Genomic DNA, 24,887 nt, shown 5'->3' with positions numbered 1-24,887 from the left:
ATTAGCCTGGCTTGTAGGACAGTACTCCTATCACTATAATTATGAAGAGCAAGATCCACTCCACTTTATTTACATACTCTTATTGTTTTTCTCCCAAACATAAAGGCTCATCATTGCATAACCCATACCTTAGAGGATCTTGTGATTTGCACAAGTCATCCACATTATGAAATTATTAGCTTCAACTTTCAATATATGTTTCCTATTAGAAATTAGTTCAGAGTAAGATTTCACCCTAGTACTAGTAATAGTATAATAATGCCAAGAAAAGAAAATGAGAATAATTATAAGCACTAGTAATCTAATATAAAGTAAGATTTCACCCTGGTCAAAAAGTACAAGGGAATTTAAACCGAAGAAATACACATGTAGCAAAGAGTAGTAGTTTAAACTTTAAAATTTTAAATTACTTCCCCAAATTTTAAGGTTTAGGATCATATTATCTATTAAATATTTATTGAATCAAGATAATCTCTAATTCATTTTACATCTTTAATTTATTTGACCTTTGTTAATTTAGACTGTTAAATTTCCAATGAACCGGAGACTAAAGTGATATAGTTTAGCACACCTATTTGTTTAATAAAAATTTTAGAGAACAATTTGGCTTAAAAAAATTAAAAGACTATTGTAAGTATTTACTCCAAGGAAAAGGGTCCATACTGAAAAATTAAAAAGCTTCAATGAACCATAACAATAATAAGAAATATGTAAAAGTAATGAAATACAGCCTAAAAAATATACAAAGTTGTCAACCAAATATCCAATTTTTTTTTCTTTCCTTTTCTCTCCAATCAACAACAAGAATAATAGTAAACTTGAAAAAAAAAATCACCAGAAAACAAACAAATCTAATCTAAAATCACAAAAGCATAACCCCCAAACTGAAATGAGTGAATCATGAAGCAGCATTAGGCAGTGCAGCCATAAAGGAATTGTAAGAAGACTCAAGATCAAAGTGAAGCTGCCTAGCCTGCTGTTCTATCAACTCATCAGCAGCACCCATCTTTGACAACCTTCCAATCCACTCCTTCATCTTTGTCTTCCCCTCAAAATCATGCGGCAGTATGCTAAGCTTATTGAGTGAACCATAAAGGTCAGAGAGCAAAGGGTGAACCTGATCCACAGCCACCATATTGAGCTTCAATGAATCCATAGCTGTAATGAAATTCTGCACACACTCAGCCACAATGGCAGCAGAGGTTGATGCAGCAGCAGCAGCAGCCGCCCGGTGCTCCACCGTAGCCGGCACGCCAGATACCACAAGGCGGTTAATTGCTGCAGGGCAATCCATGTTGTAAGTTTGTTCAAAGTGCTCAATGCTTGGAACAATGCCTCTAAGAGTGGAAGCTAAGGTTTTGAAATGTGCTATGAGTTTCTGGCAATCCAATTCATAATCCTGTGGTGTGATTATGTCTCTAACATAAGCCTTTTCAAGCCTCTCAGTGGCCTTAACAATGGCATAAAGCTCAGCAAAGTTATCATACATTTCCCTCTCGCACTTGTCATTCCATAGCTTAACCTCCATAACTGAAGGGTCTCTCTCTATATATCTATATCTATCTATATATACTTATATTTATATATGGTGAATACAAAGGTTGGTGTGTGCTTTTTACACTCTTGTGAGGGTGGAGGATTGGAGAAGAGGACGGGACACGCGCAAAGAGAAGGGTCCTTCTTTAACTGAACAAGAAGCAGCGAAATAAAAGAGTTAGGTAAGTTGTAAAAGATCAAAACTGAAAAGCACAAGGGAAATGGATCTTTCATCAAAAGAAGAACAAGAAGAAGAAGAAGAGGGGAAAAAAAGGAGCAATATGGGAAAACTGTCTAAAAATGCCAACTTTGTCTTAAAATAAAGCAAAAGCAACAAGAAACAGTCGAGAAAACAGGATGGGCCATTCTAGGCTTCGTCAATTTTGTTCTTGACGTGGAATAAGAAGCGAAAGGGTAAGCAAGAAAAATAAGACTTTGAATTGTGGATTGGAGAGATTTTGTTGAAAGAATCTTGTGAGGAGTAACGACATGATTGTTGATGTGAAAAGAAGGCAAATAAAAACGGGAAGAAGAAAACCCCATATCAAAAATAAGAACTTTTTACAAAATTGGGAAAATATTTACATTACAGAACCCTATAAATTTGAGGAGAGAAAGAGAGAGGAGGAGGAGGGAGAGGCTTACAGGGTAGAAGAAGAAATAAGAAATAAGGAATAAGAGAAAGCGCGTTTTGAATAGAAGAGAGTGATGGTAGCTCCGGAAGAAGAAGAAGAAGAAGAAGAAGAAAAAAGCAGATAGAGGAGTTGAGAGATGGGATGGGCAATTAATCGGGTAGGGTAGGGTGTAGTGGGGTTGCGTGTGGGGTGTCACATAATATTATTGCTGCTTACGGCATCGACGTGTAGCAGTTGAAAAAGCCTCTCTCTCTTTTTTCTCTTTTTCTCATTTCTCTTTCTATTTTTAACGTTTACTGTTACGTTACCTGTGACGACCCGCTCCATTCTTTTTTCCCTTTTCTTTGTTTTTAAAATCAACTCCGCTAGCTAACCAACTCAAATAGTTTTTTTTTTCGTCTAAGAGTTACCAAAAAAATAAACTAAAATGGACTCAGTAATAAAAAGCCCAAAGAACAAAAGAAACACTCCAAAAATTCATTCACTAATTATCCTAACCTCACCTTTCAATATTTTAACAAAAAAAAAAAAAATTTACCCTTGAAATTCACATTCAGTAAAATTCAAAAATTCACTGCACAATTCTTCCTCTTCATCCCTCACTCGCTGTCCCTGCTGCGCCGCCGCCATCCGCGAATAAATTCACCGACTCACCGCCAACGTGGAACCGCCGGTGAATATTTCTTTTAATTTGTGCTCAATTGGTTAAACCGTTAAATCGAATAACCACACCTCTTAGCACTAATTAAGGCGACTATGCATTACAAAATATATATATATATATACATAATATTACATAGGAAGGTTTTCACATATACCAGTATAATTGACTGGTATAATGGTATCCATCGATTTTAGACTGTTGAAATATTGTATAAAATATGTTGAAGGCTCAAATGTTGCAGAGTAATTTCAGCATGCCATTAGCATTGTAAAGAGTACGGTGAGTGAATAATGGAATATCCCCTTAATCGAAGAATGAATTTTAGAAATTGTAGAACCATGCCCTTAGTATACGTACTCTACCATAGCGGCTTAGTCGCTCTCTGTAGGCAGCTTCGTTGTGGATTGCAGGGCCTATCCCCGTGTGGCTTAGGTGCGGAGTTAATGGGCCACAGTAATTGGGCTAGGATTACGAAATAAATTACGGTGAAGTGGAAAAGGCGAGGCATAACGTGAAAGCGGTTTGAGAGCATAAGAGTGCTGGGCCAATAACGAAAAAGAAATTGGGCCATCACGCACAATTTTATGACATTCACATTTATTAAGGGACTTTTTTTTATTTTTTTTTTCAACATTTATTGTATCCAAATTTTCATATGTTTTTTTTAAACAACTATACCAGTAGGGTGGCAACGGGACGGGTAAAGGCAAATTTTTACCCTATTTGTCGTACAATAATTTACATAGAATTCGTCACATTTTTATCCATAGTTGTAAGAACCGGATCGGACTGGCCGGTTCGACTGGAAAACTAGTAAATCCGGACCGGACTGACCGATTCGACCGGAAAGTTGTAAGAACCGGACCGGACTGGCCAGTTCGACCGAAAAACTAGTAAACCCGGACCGGACTAACCGGTTCGACCGGAAAACTAGTAAACCGGTAGTCCAACCGAGGGTACCCGCGGGTTCAGGTGGTATTGTCATCCCTACCCACCAGCTTTGTCTTTGGGCTCCAATTTTAGTAATCGCAAAATATCTGGATTATTAAGAGTAATTTATTTAGATGTAATTAAAAAAATAATTAAATAACTATATACGGTAAAAATTGATATTATTAAAGATACAATTAAAATTTATTTTTATGTATGTTTTTGTCCTTAGCATTTTCATCTTATTTAAGTCTCTAACGTTTTAAAATTATTTCAATTTTATTCTGCCATCAATTTTGTTAACCGATTCTTAATGTCAATTTTGTCATATATTATTAAATAGGACAATTTAAATGTTAAAAATAATTTTAGAACTTACCTCAAATGTTAAAAATAAAAAAAATATTTTACTTATTAAATAATATATAAATAATTAATTATTAATTAAAATTAAATAAAAATTATTTAATAATTATTAAAAATTTTAAAAAATATATATTTTATTATTAAGACCATGTAATAGTACAAACAATTTTGAAATCACCTAATCATTTGCCTTGCCTTTCCCCTCCATTCCTCTTTTGCCACGTTTTTATCTCCGATGGCATAAATTCTCCATCTTTGTTTTCTATTGGCCACCTTATGACCATACCAAAATTTTGACCTTTTATCTTTTTTTCCCCTATTACTTTTGGAAACATATGCTTTTTTCCCTTAATCACAAATCCTTATTCAACTCTTGGTCCTCATTAAACAATATAAAAAAACTTTGAACATAATCCAAATCCGAATTTTGGTCCAACTTTGTTATTCTCTTTATTTTGAAATTGTCCGAACCAATAAGCCCATCAGCTTCAAACCATTCACAGCTGGAGCCGATTAACCCACTTAACAACATTCAGCCAAATAATGGATGCTTTTTCACTATGCTTTTGGTTATTTTACTTACTTTTCTGGAATCTTTCCAAAATTTCATGTCACAAAACAAGAGATGAAAACCTCACTGATACTGTGTCGTACATGACATATCGCTGTACCATTAAAGCAAATGGTATATGTGAAAATTTTTCCATTACATAATATATAATGAATGTTTATGGTACTAATACTACTACTAATAACGCGAAAATTGCCATAATTGCAAAGTTCGATAAGAATAATATAATATTAAGAGGTAGTGGTACACTGCTAAGATTGCCCCTGTCGTCCAATTTCTTCATCACGTTATGTCCGCGTGAATTTAATGTTCCTAACTAACACTCTCAACAGTAAAAGTTGTAAAAAAATAAAATAAAATAAAGCATAGTCGGTACTCTTCTACTCCTATATATAGTTGTTCTCATCCGACAAATATTTCATAGCATCTAAACTAAACAACAAAGCTTCCACTTTGCCGTGGGTGATTTAGCTTCATTATATAATTGTGAAGATGATAGTGGCAACGAACATTGCTGGTGGTGGTAGTAGAAGTAGTTGAAGGTGCATCACAGGTACCAATGTACCATGCTACTTCATATTTGGGGACTCATTGGTGGACAATGGCAACAACAACAATCTTAAACTCTTTGGCTAAAGCCAATTACCAGCCTTATGGGATTGACTTTGGTGGCCCAACTGGAAGGTTCTCCAATGGCAAAACCACTGTACATGTTGATGTCATTAGTAAGTTTGCTTCTAACTTCTAAATCATCTAAATTGCATGAATAATTGAATATCATATACTTAATTAAAATCACACACTTTTTATTAGTTGCCTTAACTGGTTTTCACATGCATGAGCTTGCTTGTTAACGTCATCTATCGTTGTCATAATCATCTTTATTAACTAATCACAATAATAATATCATCTATCTATAGTGAACTGTCTAAGATTTGACATCTTTTAATAATTTATTACATGGCTAATTGATTACCTTTAAATAAATTTATCGACTTTCTATCTAGCTAGGGCCAGTTTTTCAATCATTAAATTTGAGTTATTGTTTTATTTTATGCATGCATGCGTTCATTTTTTATTTATGCATATATATATTGGCACCATATTAGAAGGTCTTTGCCTACCCGTTACTTAAATTGAATTCCAATCACATGGGCTTGTTAGGTGCCATTTAATATTGGAATTTATTAATTTAATTAACAGCTGAGCTTTTGAGATTTGATGGTTACATATCTCCGTTTTCAAGCGCCAGTGAGCAAGAAATATTAGAAAGGAGTCAACTATGCATCAGCAGCTGCTGGCGGAATCAGAGAAGAAACTGGAAGGCAATTGGTACTATTTAATTTCATTTCATTTCTATTTTTGGGCATGCAATTTAAAATAATTATGATGTAACTACCTAACAAACATTTTTAAGTTTAATGTAACTAATAAAAGATTGTTTTTTTTTTGAAGATTCTGTGTAACTATGGAACAAGAAAGATGGTGCTATTTGGAGTAGGTCAGATAGGTTGCAGCCCTAATGAATTGGCCCAAAATAGTCGAGATGGTACAACATATGTAGAAAGGATCAATTCAGCAAACCAAATATTCAACAATGGATTGAAATCCTTGTTGATCAACTCAACAAGCAGCTACCAGATGCAAGATTCACCTACATCAACAGTTAAGGTGTCTTTCAAGATATTATAAGCAACTCTGCTTCCTATGGTTTTCAGAGTTACATGTCTGCCCCTGCAACCAGCATGCAGGAACAGAAGAGAGTACGTGTTTGGGGATGCGTCTCATCCAACGGATGCTGCCAACACAGTCATTGGTAGATTTGCCAACGGATGCTTACCCTATTGATATCAATCGCTTAGCCTTTCTCTGAGAATGTTCTCTTCAATTTCTCTCTAAGTTTTGATTATTATGGCATATGTATAGGAGAGGAAACACCTCTTAAATTTTCTCTTTTCTATACCGTATTTTATACTTATAATAATGTGTAAGTAGCGTTCACAAATCCAAGTGTAATTTGTAATTTGTAAACAATGACTATCTTGAACAATATGAACAATTATCAATCAAATAAATATACATTACATCTTAATTTAATGTTATTAATTAAATTTACTCTTTTAATCTTATTAATTTATATTGTTCATACATTGTTTAAAAAAATTGTTGGTTACCTATATTTTTCTATTTTGATAATACTATGAATTTAATTTTGATATACTGTTTAGGTAAAATAATTTTATAAATGGGCAATGAGCTATAACTCAAATGGCATAATCTTTTCATACTCATTTAGAGATTGTGGGTTCAAATTTTTCTATCTTTAATAAAAAAAAAATTTATAAATATATTTAATTACTTAATGTTAAGGTTTGGAACCCTTGCTACTATGATAGAAAGCCGTTTGCTTGTTGCCAAACCCTTCGCCTTTCTTTCTTTAGTTTTGAATCAAAGTAGGTCGCGACTGTTGTATTTATGTTTAGTAGGTCGAGGGAAGCTACCGCCAGGTGATCCCTTTCTGTCTCCTTCTCAGTTAGGCTAAAGGGTCTCTGCTGCTAATAGCCGTCCTCCCAATCCTCAGTAAACTTGCACCATTTAACCCACAACTTGAAAAGCTTGTAGCTAGGCTAGGGTAATGGTAGTTCTTTTCACAACATCAATAAAAATAACTATGTTTTAAATTGACGTGTGAATAATTATTCAAAAAAACAAAGTATCAAAATTAAACTCATTATTTATTGGAAAAGTATAAATAATCAACAACATTTTTGAACAATGTGAATTAATAGAGTTAAAAGAGTAAATTAATCTTAAATTTAATTAGTAGCATTAAATTAAGGTGTAGTATATTTTTATTTAATTAGTGGTTGTTCATGTTGTTCAAGATGGTCATTGTTTACCTAGCACTCCTCGGACTTTGTTAGGTAGACAATGATTTTTGTAAACAATATGAACAATGGGCTCTAAAATTGATCCAATAAAGTAAAAATACACTATATTCTAAATTACTCACCTAAATCTTAATATTAGGATAATCATTCTCACACCTAATGAATTAAACCTCCAATATATCTATTTTTTACATTATTTAATATTTTTATTGTTTACCTTTACTTTTTCATTTATTTATTAAAACTTCTGGTAGCGGATCATGTTATAGTGGGTTTTTAGCTGGTCTACGAATTTTCAGATGAGTTAGGCCCAATTTAACCAAATTTGTTAGGTTACCTTAAAACATTTGAGAAAATTGTTGTTCAAAATAATGATAGTAAAAATTTAGATTGGTCGAGTGGTCAGCTCATTCGTTCGCTTAAATAAGCATTAAGAGTTTAAATTTTATCTTATGTATCCAATAACTCATTGACTAATAACAAACTTTAAATGGAGCTTAAATCTTAACATGTGGGCTTGGCAATTGGGTTGCATATTTAGAGAAGTTCAGAGAGAATTTATTACACCATACCTAAATTTTAAAGAGATATAGCGCACTTATTTTGACTAAATTGATTTTTCTAAGAAATTGAAAAATTCAATTTAATTTTTTTAATATATATAATAGACAAAGTGCACATAGCCTATATATAGATCATGGAAATGATAGGCAATTAACTTAAATATATACAAATTTGACAAATTTAAAAAAAGTGTTAGATAATATCATAAAGATGTTATTAACAAAACTTAGCTTTTGATATATATAAATTAACTATGTAAAAATGTTTAACTGTAAATGCACCAAAATTAAGCTTTTGGGGATGAAATTTTATATAACATTTATGACGGTGTAGATTTATGACGATTTGTAAAATAAATTTAATTTCCTTTTGAAAATCTCTAATTATGGTTTGTAGGAGAAAGCAACTAAAGAATAGCTTTGGCTGCTGAATGTTCGGTGCTTCCCAATTACAAATATTGTTTTTGTGAATTCATACTTCATAGTACTTGTTTGCAATTATTCAACTAGAGAATATATAGCTTTTGTCACAAATGGTATGGAGCTTTCCAAAGCAAACGGGAATCAATTTTGGAATACAATTTAATTAAAAAATGAAATGCGAATGAATCATGAATCATATGACATAAATTTTTCGAGTACAAAAATGTCAATACAAGTGCACACTTTTGGTACACAAGAAAAATGTGATATAAAACAATAGGTAATGAATGAAAGTTTTTTTTTTCCCTTTGGTTAATGATGTAAGGTTTAATTTGTGTAGAATTTCCCAAACGGTATTGAAAGATGTAATAATAGTTTAAGTTTTTGAGACGAACGATTCTCCGACTAGATTGTACAACAGAGGGACGATACAAAAATAATTTAATTACGAAATTGAAAATGACTTAGAAATTTAAATAAAAATTTTTAAAATATAAAAAATTAATTATAAATTTAATAAAATAATAAAAATTGATAGAGTAATTAAACTTAATAAGTAATTATATATTTGTCTAAAATTTTTTTTCGCATTAGTTGTGAATAAAAATAAAAATTTTTAAATTAATAATTCCAAATAAATTAAATATTTAAATATTAAAAGATCAATTTCTTATGGATATCATTCGAATTGTTTGCTCTCTTTTGAGTTTGGTATCCCTACAGATAACTTGAGTTCATTTCGACATCGCATGCAATCCTTAGACGCAACCATCGATATATTAGTTTTCTTAGAACGCAAATGATGACCACAAAGGACGAAATTTGTGAGCGTGCAATATCACGAGGAGTTGTGAAGCCTTACCTTTACAAATGGCGTTATCTATAACTAAATTGACACACAAAAATGCCCTGTTGGTACGACGTCAAATTGTGGGAAAAATTCCTTAAAAACTTGAAAGAAAGATTAACTATAGAGCCAATGTTAGTGTTGCTGGAACCCCATGAACCATTTGAGATTTACGATGACGCTTTGTTGAAAATTTTGGAGTGCGTTCCAATGTAGCACTATGAGGTAGTGGTTTACGTGTAGATTCTAAGACGATTGATATAACATTTGGTACCTGATGAGTTGTTTAAGTGCGGAAGCAAGTAGAAGAAGAGAAAAACAAGTGAGAATAAATTTAGGTTTGAATTTTTGGCTGAGTTTAATATTTGATTTAGTTATAATAAGTGAAGATTCGTAGGTTGTTTAGTAGGCATTGATATGTTATATGGCTCTAAGTTATTACTTAGTCTTAGCATAAGCATAAACCCTAGTTGGGTTGAGTTGAGGAAGTTCAAAAGTAAGCCTAGGTTTCATAATCTGATAATGATGTATGACTTGATTGAATAACTAGATTAGTTAATTAATTAGTGAAAAAAATCAATCAAATCAGAGTGGCGCAGCAGAAGCTTGTGGAATACAATAGTACATGATAGTTATGAATAGAAGTAGTAGAATGGTGACTGAAAATATTTTAGGCTTGAATAATGGATATTAAAATGGCTTTTCTAAATGGAGATATTAATGAAGAAATTTATATAGAGCAACCGGAAGGCTATATGCTACCCAAAAATAAAAAGAAAGTTTGCAAATTAATTAAGTCTTTGTATGGCCTAAAACAAACGCCTAAACAATGACATGAGAAGTTTGATTCAATGGTGTTATCAAATGGCTTCTCACATAATAGTACAGATAAATGTATTTACTCAAAATTTACTAAAGATTATGGAGTAATCATTTGTCTATATGTTGATGATATGTTAATCATCGAAACAAATTTAGAAGGAATTCGCGTAACGAAAGAGTATCTAACTTCTAAATTCAAGATGAAAGATTTGAATACAATATTAAACATAAAGGTGCATAAAAATGAAGTTGACTTTACTTTAAGCCAATCTCATTATATAAAAAAAATATTGAAAAAATTTGATCATTTCAGAATTAAATAATCCAATACACCCTATGATCTTAATCTTAAATTAGAAGATATGATCTTAATCTTAAATTAAAAGAACTCACGGAAATATTTATAGCACAATTAGAATATACTAATGCTATAAAAAATTTAATGTATGCAATGTATTATATTAAACCTGATATAGTATTTATTGTGTGTAAATTATCAAAATTTATAGAAAAACTTAACAATCAACATTGAAAAGCTATAATAAGAATTTTTGGTTATTTCAAGAAAACCATAAATATTAACTTCACCTTCTGAACAACAACATTGATGGAATAAATGATTTAACTTTTTAAGACAAATGATTTCTTGATAGAATCTGTATTTTAATTTGTGTGAAAGAAATCTTCAAGAGGATGGATGTTTTCCCAACCTAATACTAACATTTATTTACTTCATCATATCCAATTCCACTTACAAGTCTTAAGCATGTTCAAAGTTAGGATTGTGGAAATAAAATGATGTTAAGTTGAAGCTACCCTGTACTATTTAGAATAACCATCTAAGTACAAGATAAGGGATAATAAACATCTTCTCGAAAAATTAGTTTAATTTTTGGATTCACCAATAATCGAACTCTTGACCTTTCGGATCTAGCGCTTTAATACCATGTTATGATACCACTCATCCCAAAAATTTCAGCTTATAGAAAAATGTAACACTAATAATTATATCTCTAATATTCCATAAACTTTCATTGTATATATTGTATAAATATTTTATTGCTCCTCATACTTTTCCTTAAAAAATTGAGCAATAATAATGATAATAATTCATCTGAAACGTAAACTCAGTGAAGAGTGATATTGTGAGAGTCGAGCCGCGCCGAGCCACTATTATAGTAATGGTAAGATGAGAAGGCGTGGTTAGAACGAAAGATATGTAAAGAAGTGTTGAATTTGGCAGAGGAGGGTGCATCTCGCGGCTTCCAATTCTCAATTCCCGATGACATAACAGAATTTTGGTGGATCCCACAACCATGCATACCTGTCAACCACTCATTGTATGCCACCTCTCCATTATTGACGCACGTGCTCTCTATCTAGCTAGCTAATCTATCCCTAATCTTCTAATCATTAGGTCTGCTTTCTTCTTACGTTCTTCCACGCTGTTTTTGTGCAAGTCTCCTTTATTTTCTTATCTCATTTAGACTTCAATTATTATCTTGCCTTGCTGGCTTGCTCCCTTTGTTTAGTTAAGGAATACATACATACATACGTACATACATATACCTCTTTAGTTATTCCAAGTAACTTGTATTTTCCAAGCAACAAGCTTAGTTTCCTCCGCGAGGAATGCTCTTACAGTTCGATCGATTTCTTAATTTGCTTCCATCACTTCATCCCAATCTCTCCCCTTCATAATACAAGTTTCCAATCATGAATTAAACTTTAATTCTTGTTTTCCTATTGCTCAACATAACACTTAGTAGTTCTTTAGGCGTCATTATTTTAATAAAAAAAGTTTTTTCAATGAAAAAAGATCCCTTTTTTATATTGTAGTGTATTTGACAAATTTTTAATAGTAAAAGTAAAAGTTTTAAAAAAATATTTTTTTAGAAGCTGTAATTTACATTTTTTTAAAATTTTTTTTTTTAAAAAAAAGATGTTTTTCATGTAATAAATAAACAAAAAATATTTTTATATTATTATACCCAAACATAATTAATAGATAAAAATATTTTTTGTGTAAGATACTTACTTTTTTATAAGATTTTTTTTTAAAAAAAAATAACTAAAAAAAAATCTTTTTTTATAAACTCACCCAAACAAATTCTTACACTCTCCATAAATAGATCAAATTTATGATTAGCAAAGATATATAAAACTATTATATAATATATATTTTTCTTCCTAAAGAAATGTTTGAGTTAATATCTAGAGCTTAATTAATTTTGATCGGAATATATACATATCTATGTTACTATGTTATATATATATATATATATATATATATATATATATATATATATATATATATATATATATATATATATATATTTGCATGGCTTATTAGAGATCTTAATGTTGGATTCTTTTAGGATGTGATTTTTATTTGAGAAATCTTGAACCTCTCCAACATCATATGCAAACAATGTACGAAATTGATTATTCAATGTATATATGTTTTAAGAAAGGCAATTAACTATTCTAATGAAGATGTCAAAAATATTTTTTTATGATGATTTTTGTTTAAAAAATATAATTTATTTATTTAGTCACATTCTAAATAAAAGTAATACTTTTATAATATATAAAAATCAAACCCTATAATTTATCATTCAATAATCAAAATAAAATATTTTTATATAATAATAATTATAAAATCTTTATTGAAATAGTCACCTTTAAAAAATTGATACTAGATGCATTTGAGATTTGACTACAAGGATGTTGTAATTATTCATTTATCTACTTATGCGTGTTAAATGCATGTAAGCGAGACCTATTTTTATGGAAATATAAAATAAACAAATTATATTACATGTATATTAAAATTAACTATAAAAATTAATCATTAATATAAAATATATATTAAAATATAAATATATTGACAATAAATTAAATCATATATATTTATATATAAATATATTAATAACTAATTTTAATGTATAAATAATATTTTTTAATAAACAAATGAACAATAACTAGTTTGACATTTATGTTATAGTAGTTGGTTTGAATACCTATAAAACGAATACGTACACCAAATGGATGATAAGAAATTAGGAATATTTAATTTAAACCCTAGGAATAAATATTGAGAAGAGAGAATGAAATGAGAGGTGTAGGTTAATCCAAGTGGATTGAAGGCTTCATTATTGAGAAAACTACTTTATTATATTATGGAAAAATCTAGGGGCTAGTAGTTTTATTGAATTTTGGCCAGCATGTAACCAGCAGAGAAAAATGAGCCATTAGATAAAATCTCACGTCAATCTCACACCATCAAATCATCATTGATGACTAGTTGATGGCTAACAATCACAAAAATTGCTGTCCCCTAACATTGTTCTTATATTATATTATATATTACATTATTGTGATCTTGATGAGAACGTCAGCTAGAAATTTTGAAGGATAGATCCTGTTAATTACAAGTTACTATCTATATACTTTCCATCACTTATTATTGGTGAACATATATTCAATGTTTATCCATCTATTTTTTTTTTTTTTTTTATCAAGTGAATTGGACAACCCAATTCTAAGTTTCAATTGATAAGATTTGAACTTGAGATCTTTGAGATGGGAAAAGAGAGATATATTATATGAGCTACGGCTCATTGGCTCCATCTATTGTTGTTTAATTAGGAAAACATTTAAGATTATTGTAGTGATGCAAAATAGAATCCCACCACCAAAAATAGCAAAGCTGAACAATTATTAAAGTGTAGTACATGGATTCAATACTGTCTTTTCTGTCCTTTTTGGTAACTTTAAATTATCGTGGGCTTAATGATCTTTATTATTTTCTCCACAACACCTAAAAAATTGGTGATTCAAAACGAAATCTAAAGTAAAAAATGTTCCCATGTTGGCCCAAATAGAAGCCCACTATGAACCCAATTGAAGCCCACCTTGCTCCTCGCGAGTCCTTGTTCGATCCTCTCTCTCAGTCTCACAGGCTCACAGCAACTCAGGTCAGTTCCCAAACCCTGCCTCCGAGCTCCGCCACGGTGCCGCCGCTTCTCTCCTGCAGCTGTTGTGCTCCGTTCTCGTCCCCCGAAGAAAGCCACGATGCTTCAAACACTTCAAAACTCAATTATTTGTCCCTTTCTTTCATCAGCCAAATGTCGCACTAGGGCTCAACCTCAATTCTTGCTCAACAATAGTTTCTCCTTCTCAATAACAACACTATCCATCTCACAAAACGTTATAACTTTTTCAAAAGTAATTGCATGTCTTTCATGTAGCTTTATTCTGCTCAGAAAAATAAAATAAAATAAAGTATTCTTACTTCTCTGGTATTCAATTGCAGAGAATTGATGCCTATTGTGCGTTTGATTCCTCACTTGGTCACTCCAACATTTCCCGAAGCAATAGTCTTTCAGAGAAGGAGAAGTAAGTTATTGTTGCACTTATTATTCAATGATATTATAGTTCATGTAATTTCTTTTTATGTTTTTTAACCATTTACTCATGCTTCATGTTACAATTCACCTGTAATTTAGACAAGGGAAGAAGACGGAGAAAAAGAGAGTGTCAAAGAAAGAGCACCACTTGTGGAAAAGCAGAGATTCTGCTCAATCTGGCCAGAAGGCATTGAACCTTATTAGAATTGTATGTTTGCTCATACCAATTTTATTATTTTCGGTTTGGAATTTAGTGAGAAAAAATGAACCCTTAAAAAAATATATTTATATATGTCCATTTTTGTGCATTTTGAATCTTGGAAGGTTAGGTATCTCAGCTTCCGAATGAGAAAGAGGCTGTTTATGGGGCTTTAGACAAATGGACTGCTTGGGAGACAGAGTTCCCAGTGATAGCAGCAGCCAAGGCTTTGAAAATCTTAAGAAAAAGGAGACAATGGCTTCGTGTAATTCAAGTATGTTATACTAAGCTCTTCATTTACTTCTGCAAATTTTGGGACACTATTTGACAACTAATAATTATGGTTTGTTTGTGAAGTGTTTATTAAATGTTTCCATGACATGGTTCAAAGCTGAAATTGCTTCCTCATGAGATGAAAGATAGTTCATGGGTAATTTGAGTTTTGACCAAAGCCAAAATTGTTTATATCAATCATGGTTTGAGTTATTATATAAGTGAAGAATGGTCTTTAGCTCAAGAAATGGTCCCTCAGCTGTTCAAGCTGCAGTCTATATAAATTACTCACATAACTGATTTGGATCTTTAGTACTTTAATATATATCAATGTGCTTTTTGTATATTTCTTTTCTTTATTTATTTATTTTTATAATAATGTTTTGATATTCTTGAGAATGCCATCCGGCTTGAGTTTGAGCCTTTACAATGTACAACTGTAATGATATGTTGTTTTGTTTACTTTGTGAGTAATGGAAAAGAATCTTACTGCTTATCAATCCTCAGGTAGCAAAGTGGATGTTAAGCAAAGGTCAAGGGGCAACAATGGGAACATATGACACCCTTCTTCTGGCATTTGATATGGATCAGAGGGTAGATGAGGCAGAGTCATTGTGGAATATGATTGTACATGCTCACACACGTTCTGTCTCAAAGAGATTGTTTTCTAGAATGGTCACATTATATGATCATCATCATTTGCCAGAAAAGATGATTGAGGTATATTTTTATTGTACTATCAATCTTACTATACCTTGATGCAAGCTGTTCAGCAATTATAAGGTTAATTCTTCTATGCTTTGACATGGAGCTATCATGTTTGTAAGTTAGATATTTGCAGACATGGAGGAGTTGCAGGTAAAACCTGATGAAGATACGGTCAGACGAGTGGCAAATGCCTTTAGAAAACTTGGCCAAGAAGAAAACAGTAAATTGGTTACAAAACGATATGGGCTTAAGTGGAAATATATTCACTTTAATGGTGAACAGGTTAAAGTTAGAACAGAAGCTTGGGAAGAAGAAGGTCCATTTAGAAGTTGAAATTGGTGTATTCCAAATTGTCAATGAGGACACCAGTACACCACCATATTCAACCTGGGATCTGCTGTTGTTGCCAATTATATTGTTACATTCCTAAAGCTGTTGTATTAGAGGTTCACTAGTTTGGTTTCTTAACATGTTTAGAGCTTAGCAGCTAACCAATCAGGGGAGGAAGTGAGGAACTGAACTACCGTGAGGGATCGGTGCAGTGCTCCCAGATATGAAAATGTTGTATACTTGTATATATATATATATATATATATATATATTAGTTATGTATTCAATGGAAAGGTAGCTAAAATTTAAGAAATGTATTCATGGAATGTAAATTTTAATATAGTGATAGTTCTAGAAAAAAATTGTTATGTATTGTGGTATCAACAAAAATGTTACAAGTGGATCGAAATTAATCTCTATATAACATCAACCGTTGAAACTTATTTTTCTTGTTTCCATCCATGTGATCAGAGATGCTTACATAAATATTGTCGTAATATAATGAGATTCAGTAATTGCAAGCAACAGACAATCACATATATGTGGTGATGATTTATAATCATCCTTCACCATCTAGCTATATTAGTATATAACTGAATTTTGCTGAATTGAGATGGTAACTGATGATAATATAAATGTGTGTTGTGGAGATTCAGGATTCTGCTAAATGCCAATGATGCAGGTACTATTACTCTTGTGATTCTGGAATGGCTTGGAACACAAAGGTGATAAAATGATCCATTTATACCAATTTGTCCCAACATATACCATTTTGTCCCAATTTCTACATTTTAAGACTTCAAGGCACTACAAACTTTTGGTATAAAAATAAAATGGTTCAATTAGTTATTGGTACTATTTTTCTTTTAAAAAAACAAATTTCTATTTAAAAAAAATAAAAAATGTAAAATACAAAAATCGGATCCTCCCATTTTAGTTTTTCTACAAATTTTAAAAAACACCAAAAATTATAATATTAGAATATATCACTTATTTTACTCCCATACAAACAAAAATAGCCTCTGCTTGCTGCTTAATTTAATATATAGATATGGCAAAATGCCAAAACATTCAAGGTCCAATCGCGGGGGCCACGGTCTTCATCAAATGATGAACAGAGAAAGGCTCAACCATGGTTAACTCTCTATGATTGCCTCTATGACTTGATATTCCAAGACCATATGCTATTCACAAAGACATTAAACTTTTTATGGTGTTACTCTTGTATGGACTATAATATATAGCACCCATAATTTCTGAAATATAAACCAAAGCGTTACTTTTCCATATTCTTAATTCTTAATATATTATATATCACATGATCATAGCTACAACCATCAACTTGTGCTTCTAGTAGCAGTACCTTATCTGAATCATGCATGCCCCTCCAATAATAAATCAATTGAAATGATTAACAAGAGGCAATAATATTAGGTAAAAGACACTGCAACTTGGCTTCTTACAACATGATTCTGGTTAGTCCAAGCATATATGCCATTGGATTAGAAGAAGAATTGATGTAGTGAATGAGTTTCAAGACATTGTGATAGGACACTTGAGTGGAAGGAATGAAGTGAACGTCACTTGATAGATCATTCCCAAGTAGTTCATTGTTTCCAAGGATGAAACCAACACCACCAGCTCTTTCAACTTCTAATTCCTTTCTTATTCTTCCTCCTTCCCCTCTCATGCACACAACTATCTTCCCCTTGGCCTTGTTACGATCAAGCCTTTTGTCCAAACAGAACCTGCATATATCATTACACAAAACTTAGGGGAGTTCATAGATCGGATTCAATCCGCATATCCGCGGTATTTATCCGAATCCGATCCGAAAATTGCGGATATGGATCCGATGATCGGATCGGATCGAATCAGCACATTAATCAGATCGGATTGTTGATTTTGTGTTAGTATTTGCATATCCGCGTATCCGCAAAAATAAAGAAATAAATAAGTAAATAATCTTTTTATGTTTTATTTCAACTAATAATTATCATATATGTTTTATTATTTTAATTTATTATTTAAGAAAATTATGTTTAATATTATTTTAAGAGTAAACATATTTAAAAGAAGAGAAAAAATTAATTTTATTGATATTTTTTAATAAAAATAAGCATTTAAAAATATTTTTATATTTTGCGAATATATCCGATATCCGATCCGATCCGCAAATGTGCAGATCAGATCAAATCGGATCCAACCTTAAAAATTGCGGATATTGAATCCGATCCGATCCGATGATTTTAATACGGATCGGATCGAAATTTTAGCCATATCCGATCCGATCCGATCCGCAGACACCCCTAACAAAACTAGTATTTACTATTCTCTACCTTTGTTTGCCATGTCATATACTAATCAATATATACAACAGTATAATTGAAAACTATACATACCCAGAATTGCTAATAGGTATGCCTGGAAATTCAACTTCTCGAGCGAGCACCAATGGATAGAAGCTGTTTGGCATGTGCCTTGGAGTAATTGATCTACCCTGATATTGACATAGATATATATAAGCACTGCAATATCTGGTGTATGTGTTGTTACAGGAGTATGATTGTGTCAAATGATGGGTACTGTTATTGAAAGTGATTTTTAATATCTTTACTTTGATTGTAAGCATCAAATGATTAACAAGAAAAAAGATGTATTTGTCAATAACAAAAAGTAGAATGCATTACTTTTATATATTTATATATGTAATTGAGTTTTTCAATTTTCAAATTCAAACCCTTATAGGTACTAATAGTTTATTCCTACTTTGAAGATCCTAGCTAGTTAATTAACAAGAAAAGTGAAGTTAAACTTATTATTACCTCAATAATTGTGCCATCTTGTAGCATAATTGGTGCAACAAATGAACGATCCACAGTATTTCTACATTACAGGGAGAAAGAAAAATAGCATCATTCAATTTCTGTATCTAAGTTGCACAATTCTAAGAAAATTAGAAAAGTAATGTGTATGAGAAGTGATTCTATTATACTAATTCACTCATTATTATGTGCTACTAAATAAGATGTATATATGTGAATGCTGCTGCAATGGTTCTATTATACACGACTTTATATATATATAAAAAAGAACTCGGTCATAAAGTTTTTTAACTGATATATTATTTGTGCCCCTCATTGGAACATTTTTGAAGACAAGTGCCATCATATGATATATGGAATAATAGTGTGTATGTGTATATATATACATATACATAGATATAGTATATGTAATGATTATCTTATTAAACCGAAATGACAACTTTAGGTATCACATACTATAGGCATTTCTTCTCTTATTGGTTATGAATTTAAGTTGAGAGATATGGTATCTTTTCATGGATTTTATACTATATTATTCTTCAACATTTTAACCAATTGATAATAATTTTATATATATATATATATATATGGATTCACATATACTAGCAGGAATAATATAGAGCAAGTACCATACACAACTTACATATATGTAGCTCAAAACAAATTATAGTATGGATTAAGAACTAACTTGACGCTTTTATTCTTTTTCAATATATATGTTTATTGCATATAGACTACTGTGTGAGAAAAGGTTACATAATAATAATGTCTAATCTGACATGTATATTTCTTTGTTGTATGAAAGAGGTGAAAGTAATAATGTCACGGCAAATTATATGTTGGACGATGCAAACAAAGTTGGTCCTTATTGGTCGCTTTTCGGTGTCGTTATTCTCAGATGCTTTAGATATACCAACTACATACGCAAAATTAATTTCATAGATTACTAACTAAATAAATTGAAGTGTGAAAAAGGAATAAAAATTATGGGGTTTGATTTGTGGATGATAATGGTGATTATCCAGAGTCTCCAATTTGCATAATAGTCATTTAGGCTCTGGCACCACCAGTTGGCACTCGTGCATTCGTACTTCATTATTATTCTCATATTAATATATTATCCATTCATTGATTCCAACCATGAAACTATGCAATTGCTAGTATGTTTTTTCTATTTAATACTATTTAATATTTGGATTATTTTGTTTTACAAACTTATTTCAAATTAGCACTATTTCTATTTGCATTTTGATAAGATTCGAAGGGCTCCAAAAAGAGGGGAAAAAATAGTAAAAGAATTTAATGCAACTCTTTGAGAGGCAGAATTTTCTCCCTGTTTTGAGTGTTGAGATTCACTAATCACCACCCCAACTAAATTGTGCCTCTAAAATAGTAAAATGGCATAGGCCTCACATATATTCTTTCATCTCATGAATGAGAAATATAATGAATTAGTTAGGGTGTCCTTGTCTCGGATTATATAATTTGCTATACTTTGTATTGGATTTGATAAATTCAAATTCTAAATAAAACTCATCCAGCAGTTTGAAGTGGGACGGTTAAAAATAGTAATAATATTAAAACTATCACACATAAAAAAATTTAAAATTATATTCAAATAACAAGAGATGAAGAACCTTTGATTGTCTTGAATTGGGAAGAGAAGCATAATATTATTCATTTCATGTTATCATATTCCGTCTACATCAACTTAATGAAGTTCTATTTTATGTAAAGAAGCTTCTATTCAACAATGTAATCATCTTTTCTTCTCTTGATTTAGTTTTGAACTTTGATTGAGTTATGGATCTTTGCAATGCGTTGCTGATTAAACGGTTAATGTATAACGAACAAAAGTACCTCTAAAAAAAGAAAAATACATTATACAATAGTAGGAACTCCAAAAATAACACAAAGGTACAAAAAAAAAGCCTACTTTTAATGACAGAAAATTTTCAACAAAAACCTATAAATTACACAATAAACAGTCATGATCCTCAAAGTTGAGGACAAAGGTAAATACATATATTCCTATCCCCACATCCAAAAACTCTAAACAAAAATATCTTAAATTTTTTTAATACAAGGGCAAGGTCAAAATTTCAGTGGATTGTATCATGGGAAGGTGAAAGAAGTTGAACAAAAGCATACTCGTCTTTGTAAGGCAAACCTGCTTCGCAAGAAGCTTCACATGCATACACCACAATTGAAGCCCAATCCAAAGAGTCCGCTTCATTGTCTACTCCAAAGTAATATAGCAGCTGTGGTAAAATCTAGTGCCACCAACAATAATAACAGCTTATTAACTAAAAATCTAAAAGTAACATCAACACCAATAGAAAAACCATGAAGAACCCTTCAAGCAAAAACTTCTCGTAACTAACTACCTGAAATTCATGACATCTTGGTCCACCACAATAACTGCATTTAGGGATATCAGCATTGGATGGCCGACCACACGAAACAGGCCATATTGGCTTCGCATTTGTATCCTTATAGTACCTGTATTTACCATAAGTTTGTATCAGTTGGTTGAATGGAAATATATCCTGAAATCAGTTCAATTAGTTGGGTTATTTTGAATTTGTTTATCCATTATGCAAGAAAATCTGGTTTTGGAACATTTTTAGCAAATAAGCTGCCATCATAAGGACACTGAAAGAAGTTCTTCAACTCAGTTAAGCACTCTAAATAACTCAATAATAATCACCTCAACACTTGTTCGGGGGCCTTGGCAATGCGTTCTTGGAAGTAAACCCAACTCTTTTTGTCATCATCACCCTGTTTGCAAATAATATCGTGAGTAAACTATATGCTTAAACAATAGAATTTGGATCCTCTAAAGTCAGGAAGTTGATAAAGTGAAGGATTAATCACCATTGATTTTATAACTTTTATGAAATGTGCACCCCACTATCTTAATTTAAGAGTGATTAACTTCTCATTTTACTACTTTACCAACTTTCTCACTTTAGAGGATCTTGATCCTGAACAATTTCAGTGATGAAAACAGCTACACGTTGTACCTGAAAACTATCCATAAGTGAATTCATTGTGTCATCAATCTTGTTCTTCGAGATCAAGGAATTAGATAAAGCATTATCCTCAGGAATGTCTGTGTTATATTCACTTTCGTGTTCAATGATGATTTCAAATTCAGGCCACACATTCTTGCTTCCAACTGTATGGTAAGATATCAGATGTAATGAACATTATGCTAGAAAGATTAAATTTTAGATTAACCTACGTGACTCATGAAATATACAGGTCTTAAACAACTGTGACCTTTATGAGACTCCAATGAAGTGGCTACACTTTTATTGGATTCGCCAATAGGTGAAGAAACTTTCATCTGCTGGCAAACAATTTTATGACCTGAGCGCCAACTCATTACCTGCAAATTGAAAATGGGAAGTTATTTTATAGAATGAAATTTGTGAAAAGGAGACTAAATGAGACATTTAATCAATTCAACTACCTGGTGTTTCTCAGAACAATACCGCACTTGTCTGCAACTACTGCAGAGTTTATCTCCTTTCCATGTCCCACACCAATTGCAAAGAGTAGCTAAAAGAAAGAGAGAATCCTATCTTTTAATAAAATATGCTTAATCAATAGAAGTACTAATACAGTGATCTTAATGTAAAATCAGGCCATAAATTAGTCAAATACAAAGAAAAAATAATAGTAGAAATAATGCTGAGTATAAGAACAATAAAGATACAATGTAAGAGCAACTTGTTCCGGGAATCAAATTTTGAGACTGAAATATAGCAAAAGCATCGTGTGACAAAATCAAAAAGATGAATTGCATTGCATGTACACATGAACTCTATAACTCATGCAATACCTTTAGAATGCTACTCCTCATGATGAAACAGTCACCGGTTAAAAAATTCATAAATCAACAGATACAACTAAGAAAACTAGCAATTGAAGAACAGAACCGAAATCACACACAGACAGAAGCAAAGACTATCTGATAATCATGAATACCCATTTTCCCAAGATACAAAATCACACAAACACTAGTAAAAATGAATCAAATCACAATAGCATATACATTTATATATGTATGATACCCAACAAAAGAGCCAAAAAATAAAATGATGATAAACTAACCTCCAATGCCAGAAGGTTTGTAATTCCCATCATACTTAGGCGGTTCACTTGAGTAAAAAGGATTAAAGCGAGGTAACTGACAACGGAAAACCTTCACACTTCAATAAATCATTACACAATCAGAATTGATTGGCCAAAGGAACCCCAAAAACAATGGAAGAAAACTTTCTTTCTCGTCAGACATTACAAACCTTCTAGATGGCTTCTCCGGGTGGCGTTTCCACTGCTCATGCTGATCCCTGAGAAGACATTTCATGGAACGGCACATGAAAACAAACAGCATCCGATGAAATGCACTTTCCTTCTTAGTAGGTGCATAAACCTATCATTTCAAGAATTCCACTAATCCCTTAGCTGGGTAGAAGTAGAAGAAAAAGGATATATCCTACTAATTGGTGCAGCTAAAACTTCTCCTAACTTGAAATTTCACTCACATCTTTAAATGAATATCGTGTAAATTACAAACCATGCCATTATTAGGTGAGTATAGAATGATACCTGAAGCAGGAATTGTAAAGGTTCGCCACAAATGTCACAAATCGATGACCTCCCTGATGGTATATCCACAGGATCAAGCCAAGCCTAAACCAATATTCAAAGTTCACAAAATGAACACACAAACATCAAAAATTGAAACTTTCTATGTTTTTATATAACAGCCAGGTTTTAGTTTCATTGAATAAGAGGGATGAACACAAGCATAGTGGGACTACCGGTACTCCGCCAGCTTTGCTGGGAAAAAATTGGCGCTCGAGAGACCATTCATTTTTGGGCTTCTCAACGAAACCAAGCGTGACAGCTTCTTCTTCTTGTTCGTCATCGTCGTCGTCATCTTCGTATTCGTCAATTCGAAGGGACTTGAGCTTCTCAACATGGTCTCCAATGGCGTCAACCTCCATACTTGAGAACCAAGGTTTTAAGAGACAGGAGCAGGGTTTTAGGCAAGGCTCTGGATATCAAAGCAGTCAGGCTATGAATGAATGAATGAACCGGATTCAACCAGATTAAATCGAATAATAAAATTTTTATTTCTTCTTTTGGAGATGTTCTCAACCCAACCCAACCCAACCCAGCCCAATCCAACAGCAAATTATCCCTGCCCAATCTTATCATCTATCCCAAGAACCCCAAGACAGCAATGTAGTTCTGAATAAAAAAACTTGCTAATAAGTAGTAACTGTGGATAATAAAATTTCTAAATAAACTCATACCAAAAAAAAAAATTTCTAAATAAACAACTTGTGTGTGTTTGGTCTCTAGTTTGCAAACGAAAATTGCTATAAAATTAATTTTATAAATTTAATTTTGATAAAAAATGAATTAGTGTTAATGTAATTTATATTTAATAATTTTGTATCAAAATAAATTATAATAAAATAAGTATTATTTAGATTATATTATTTAAAATTATATTTAAATAAACATTATTAAAAGGACATAAATTTATATTATTTAAAATTATATTATTTTAATACGCTTTGATTGTAATTTAAAAAAAATTAATTTATGTGTTAAAATTTAGTACTCTTTTAATTATAATTTTTCAGTACTCTTTTTTAGTACTGTTTTTGTATTTAATTATATTTTTTTAATAAAATTTATATTATAAATATTAACTATTATAAATATATATTAATAAAATTATTAAAAATATTTATATGAACAATAAGTACTAAAATTTTATTAAAAAATACAATAATATACATCAATGAACATAAAAAAAATTCTAAACAAAAATATCCATATTCCATACTATTAACAAAAACAATA

General features: G+C 31.4%; 4 protein-coding genes and 1 pseudogene across 4 annotated transcripts; 2 read left to right on the top strand and 3 right to left on the bottom strand.

Moving 5' to 3' along the window:
• Positions 1–711: 711 nt before the first annotated feature.
• LOC130954603 (vacuolar protein sorting-associated protein 28 homolog 1-like) lies at positions 712–2,272 on the bottom strand. The gene is made up of 2 exons (XM_057881360.1): positions 2,182–2,272; positions 712–1,686 (listed from the first exon to the last, which is right to left on the bottom strand). Exon 2 carries the CDS (start codon positions 1,526–1,528, stop codon positions 899–901), a length of 630 nt encoding a protein of 209 aa, XP_057737343.1. The 5' UTR covers positions 1,529–1,686; positions 2,182–2,272; the 3' UTR covers positions 712–898.
• A 2,579-nt stretch (positions 2,273–4,851) lies between these two features.
• LOC130956587 (GDSL esterase/lipase At1g29660-like) lies at positions 4,852–6,394 on the top strand (annotated as a pseudogene).
• A 7,811-nt stretch (positions 6,395–14,205) lies between these two features.
• On the top strand, positions 14,206–16,556 carry LOC130956298 (pentatricopeptide repeat-containing protein At4g18975, chloroplastic-like). The gene is made up of 6 exons (XM_057883339.1): positions 14,206–14,478; positions 14,567–14,649; positions 14,760–14,868; positions 14,990–15,133; positions 15,640–15,852; positions 15,964–16,556. The coding sequence occupies exons 1-6, from the start codon at positions 14,326–14,328 to the stop codon at positions 16,171–16,173; spliced, it is 912 nt and encodes a 303-aa protein (XP_057739322.1). The 5' UTR covers positions 14,206–14,325; the 3' UTR covers positions 16,174–16,556.
• Positions 16,557–17,453: 897 nt separating this feature from the next.
• On the bottom strand, positions 17,454–19,058 carry LOC130954224 (subtilisin-like protease SBT5.6). Its single transcript, XM_057880952.1, has 3 exons — positions 18,996–19,058; positions 18,573–18,670; positions 17,454–17,918 (listed from the first exon to the last, which is right to left on the bottom strand). Exons 1-3 carry the CDS (start codon positions 19,020–19,022, stop codon positions 17,630–17,632), a joined length of 414 nt encoding a protein of 137 aa, XP_057736935.1. The 5' UTR covers positions 19,023–19,058; the 3' UTR covers positions 17,454–17,629.
• Positions 19,059–20,947: 1,889 nt separating this feature from the next.
• Positions 20,948–24,088, bottom strand: LOC130956041 (uncharacterized). The gene is made up of 10 exons (XM_057883064.1): positions 23,831–24,088; positions 23,616–23,699; positions 23,309–23,439; positions 23,118–23,215; positions 22,474–22,562; positions 22,281–22,389; positions 22,022–22,176; positions 21,706–21,776; positions 21,383–21,497; positions 20,948–21,268 (listed from the first exon to the last, which is right to left on the bottom strand). The coding sequence occupies exons 1-10, from the start codon at positions 24,014–24,016 to the stop codon at positions 21,098–21,100; spliced, it is 1,209 nt and encodes a 402-aa protein (XP_057739047.1). The 5' UTR covers positions 24,017–24,088; the 3' UTR covers positions 20,948–21,097.
• Positions 24,089–24,887: the final 799 nt, after the last annotated feature.

The sequence above is a fragment of the Arachis stenosperma genome, chromosome 10 (genome assembly GCF_014773155.1).
Source record: "Arachis stenosperma cultivar V10309 chromosome 10, arast.V10309.gnm1.PFL2, whole genome shotgun sequence".
Classification (NCBI taxonomy): Eukaryota; Viridiplantae; Streptophyta; class Magnoliopsida; order Fabales; family Fabaceae; genus Arachis; species Arachis stenosperma.
This window is presented reverse-complemented; position numbering and strand designations above follow the sequence as displayed.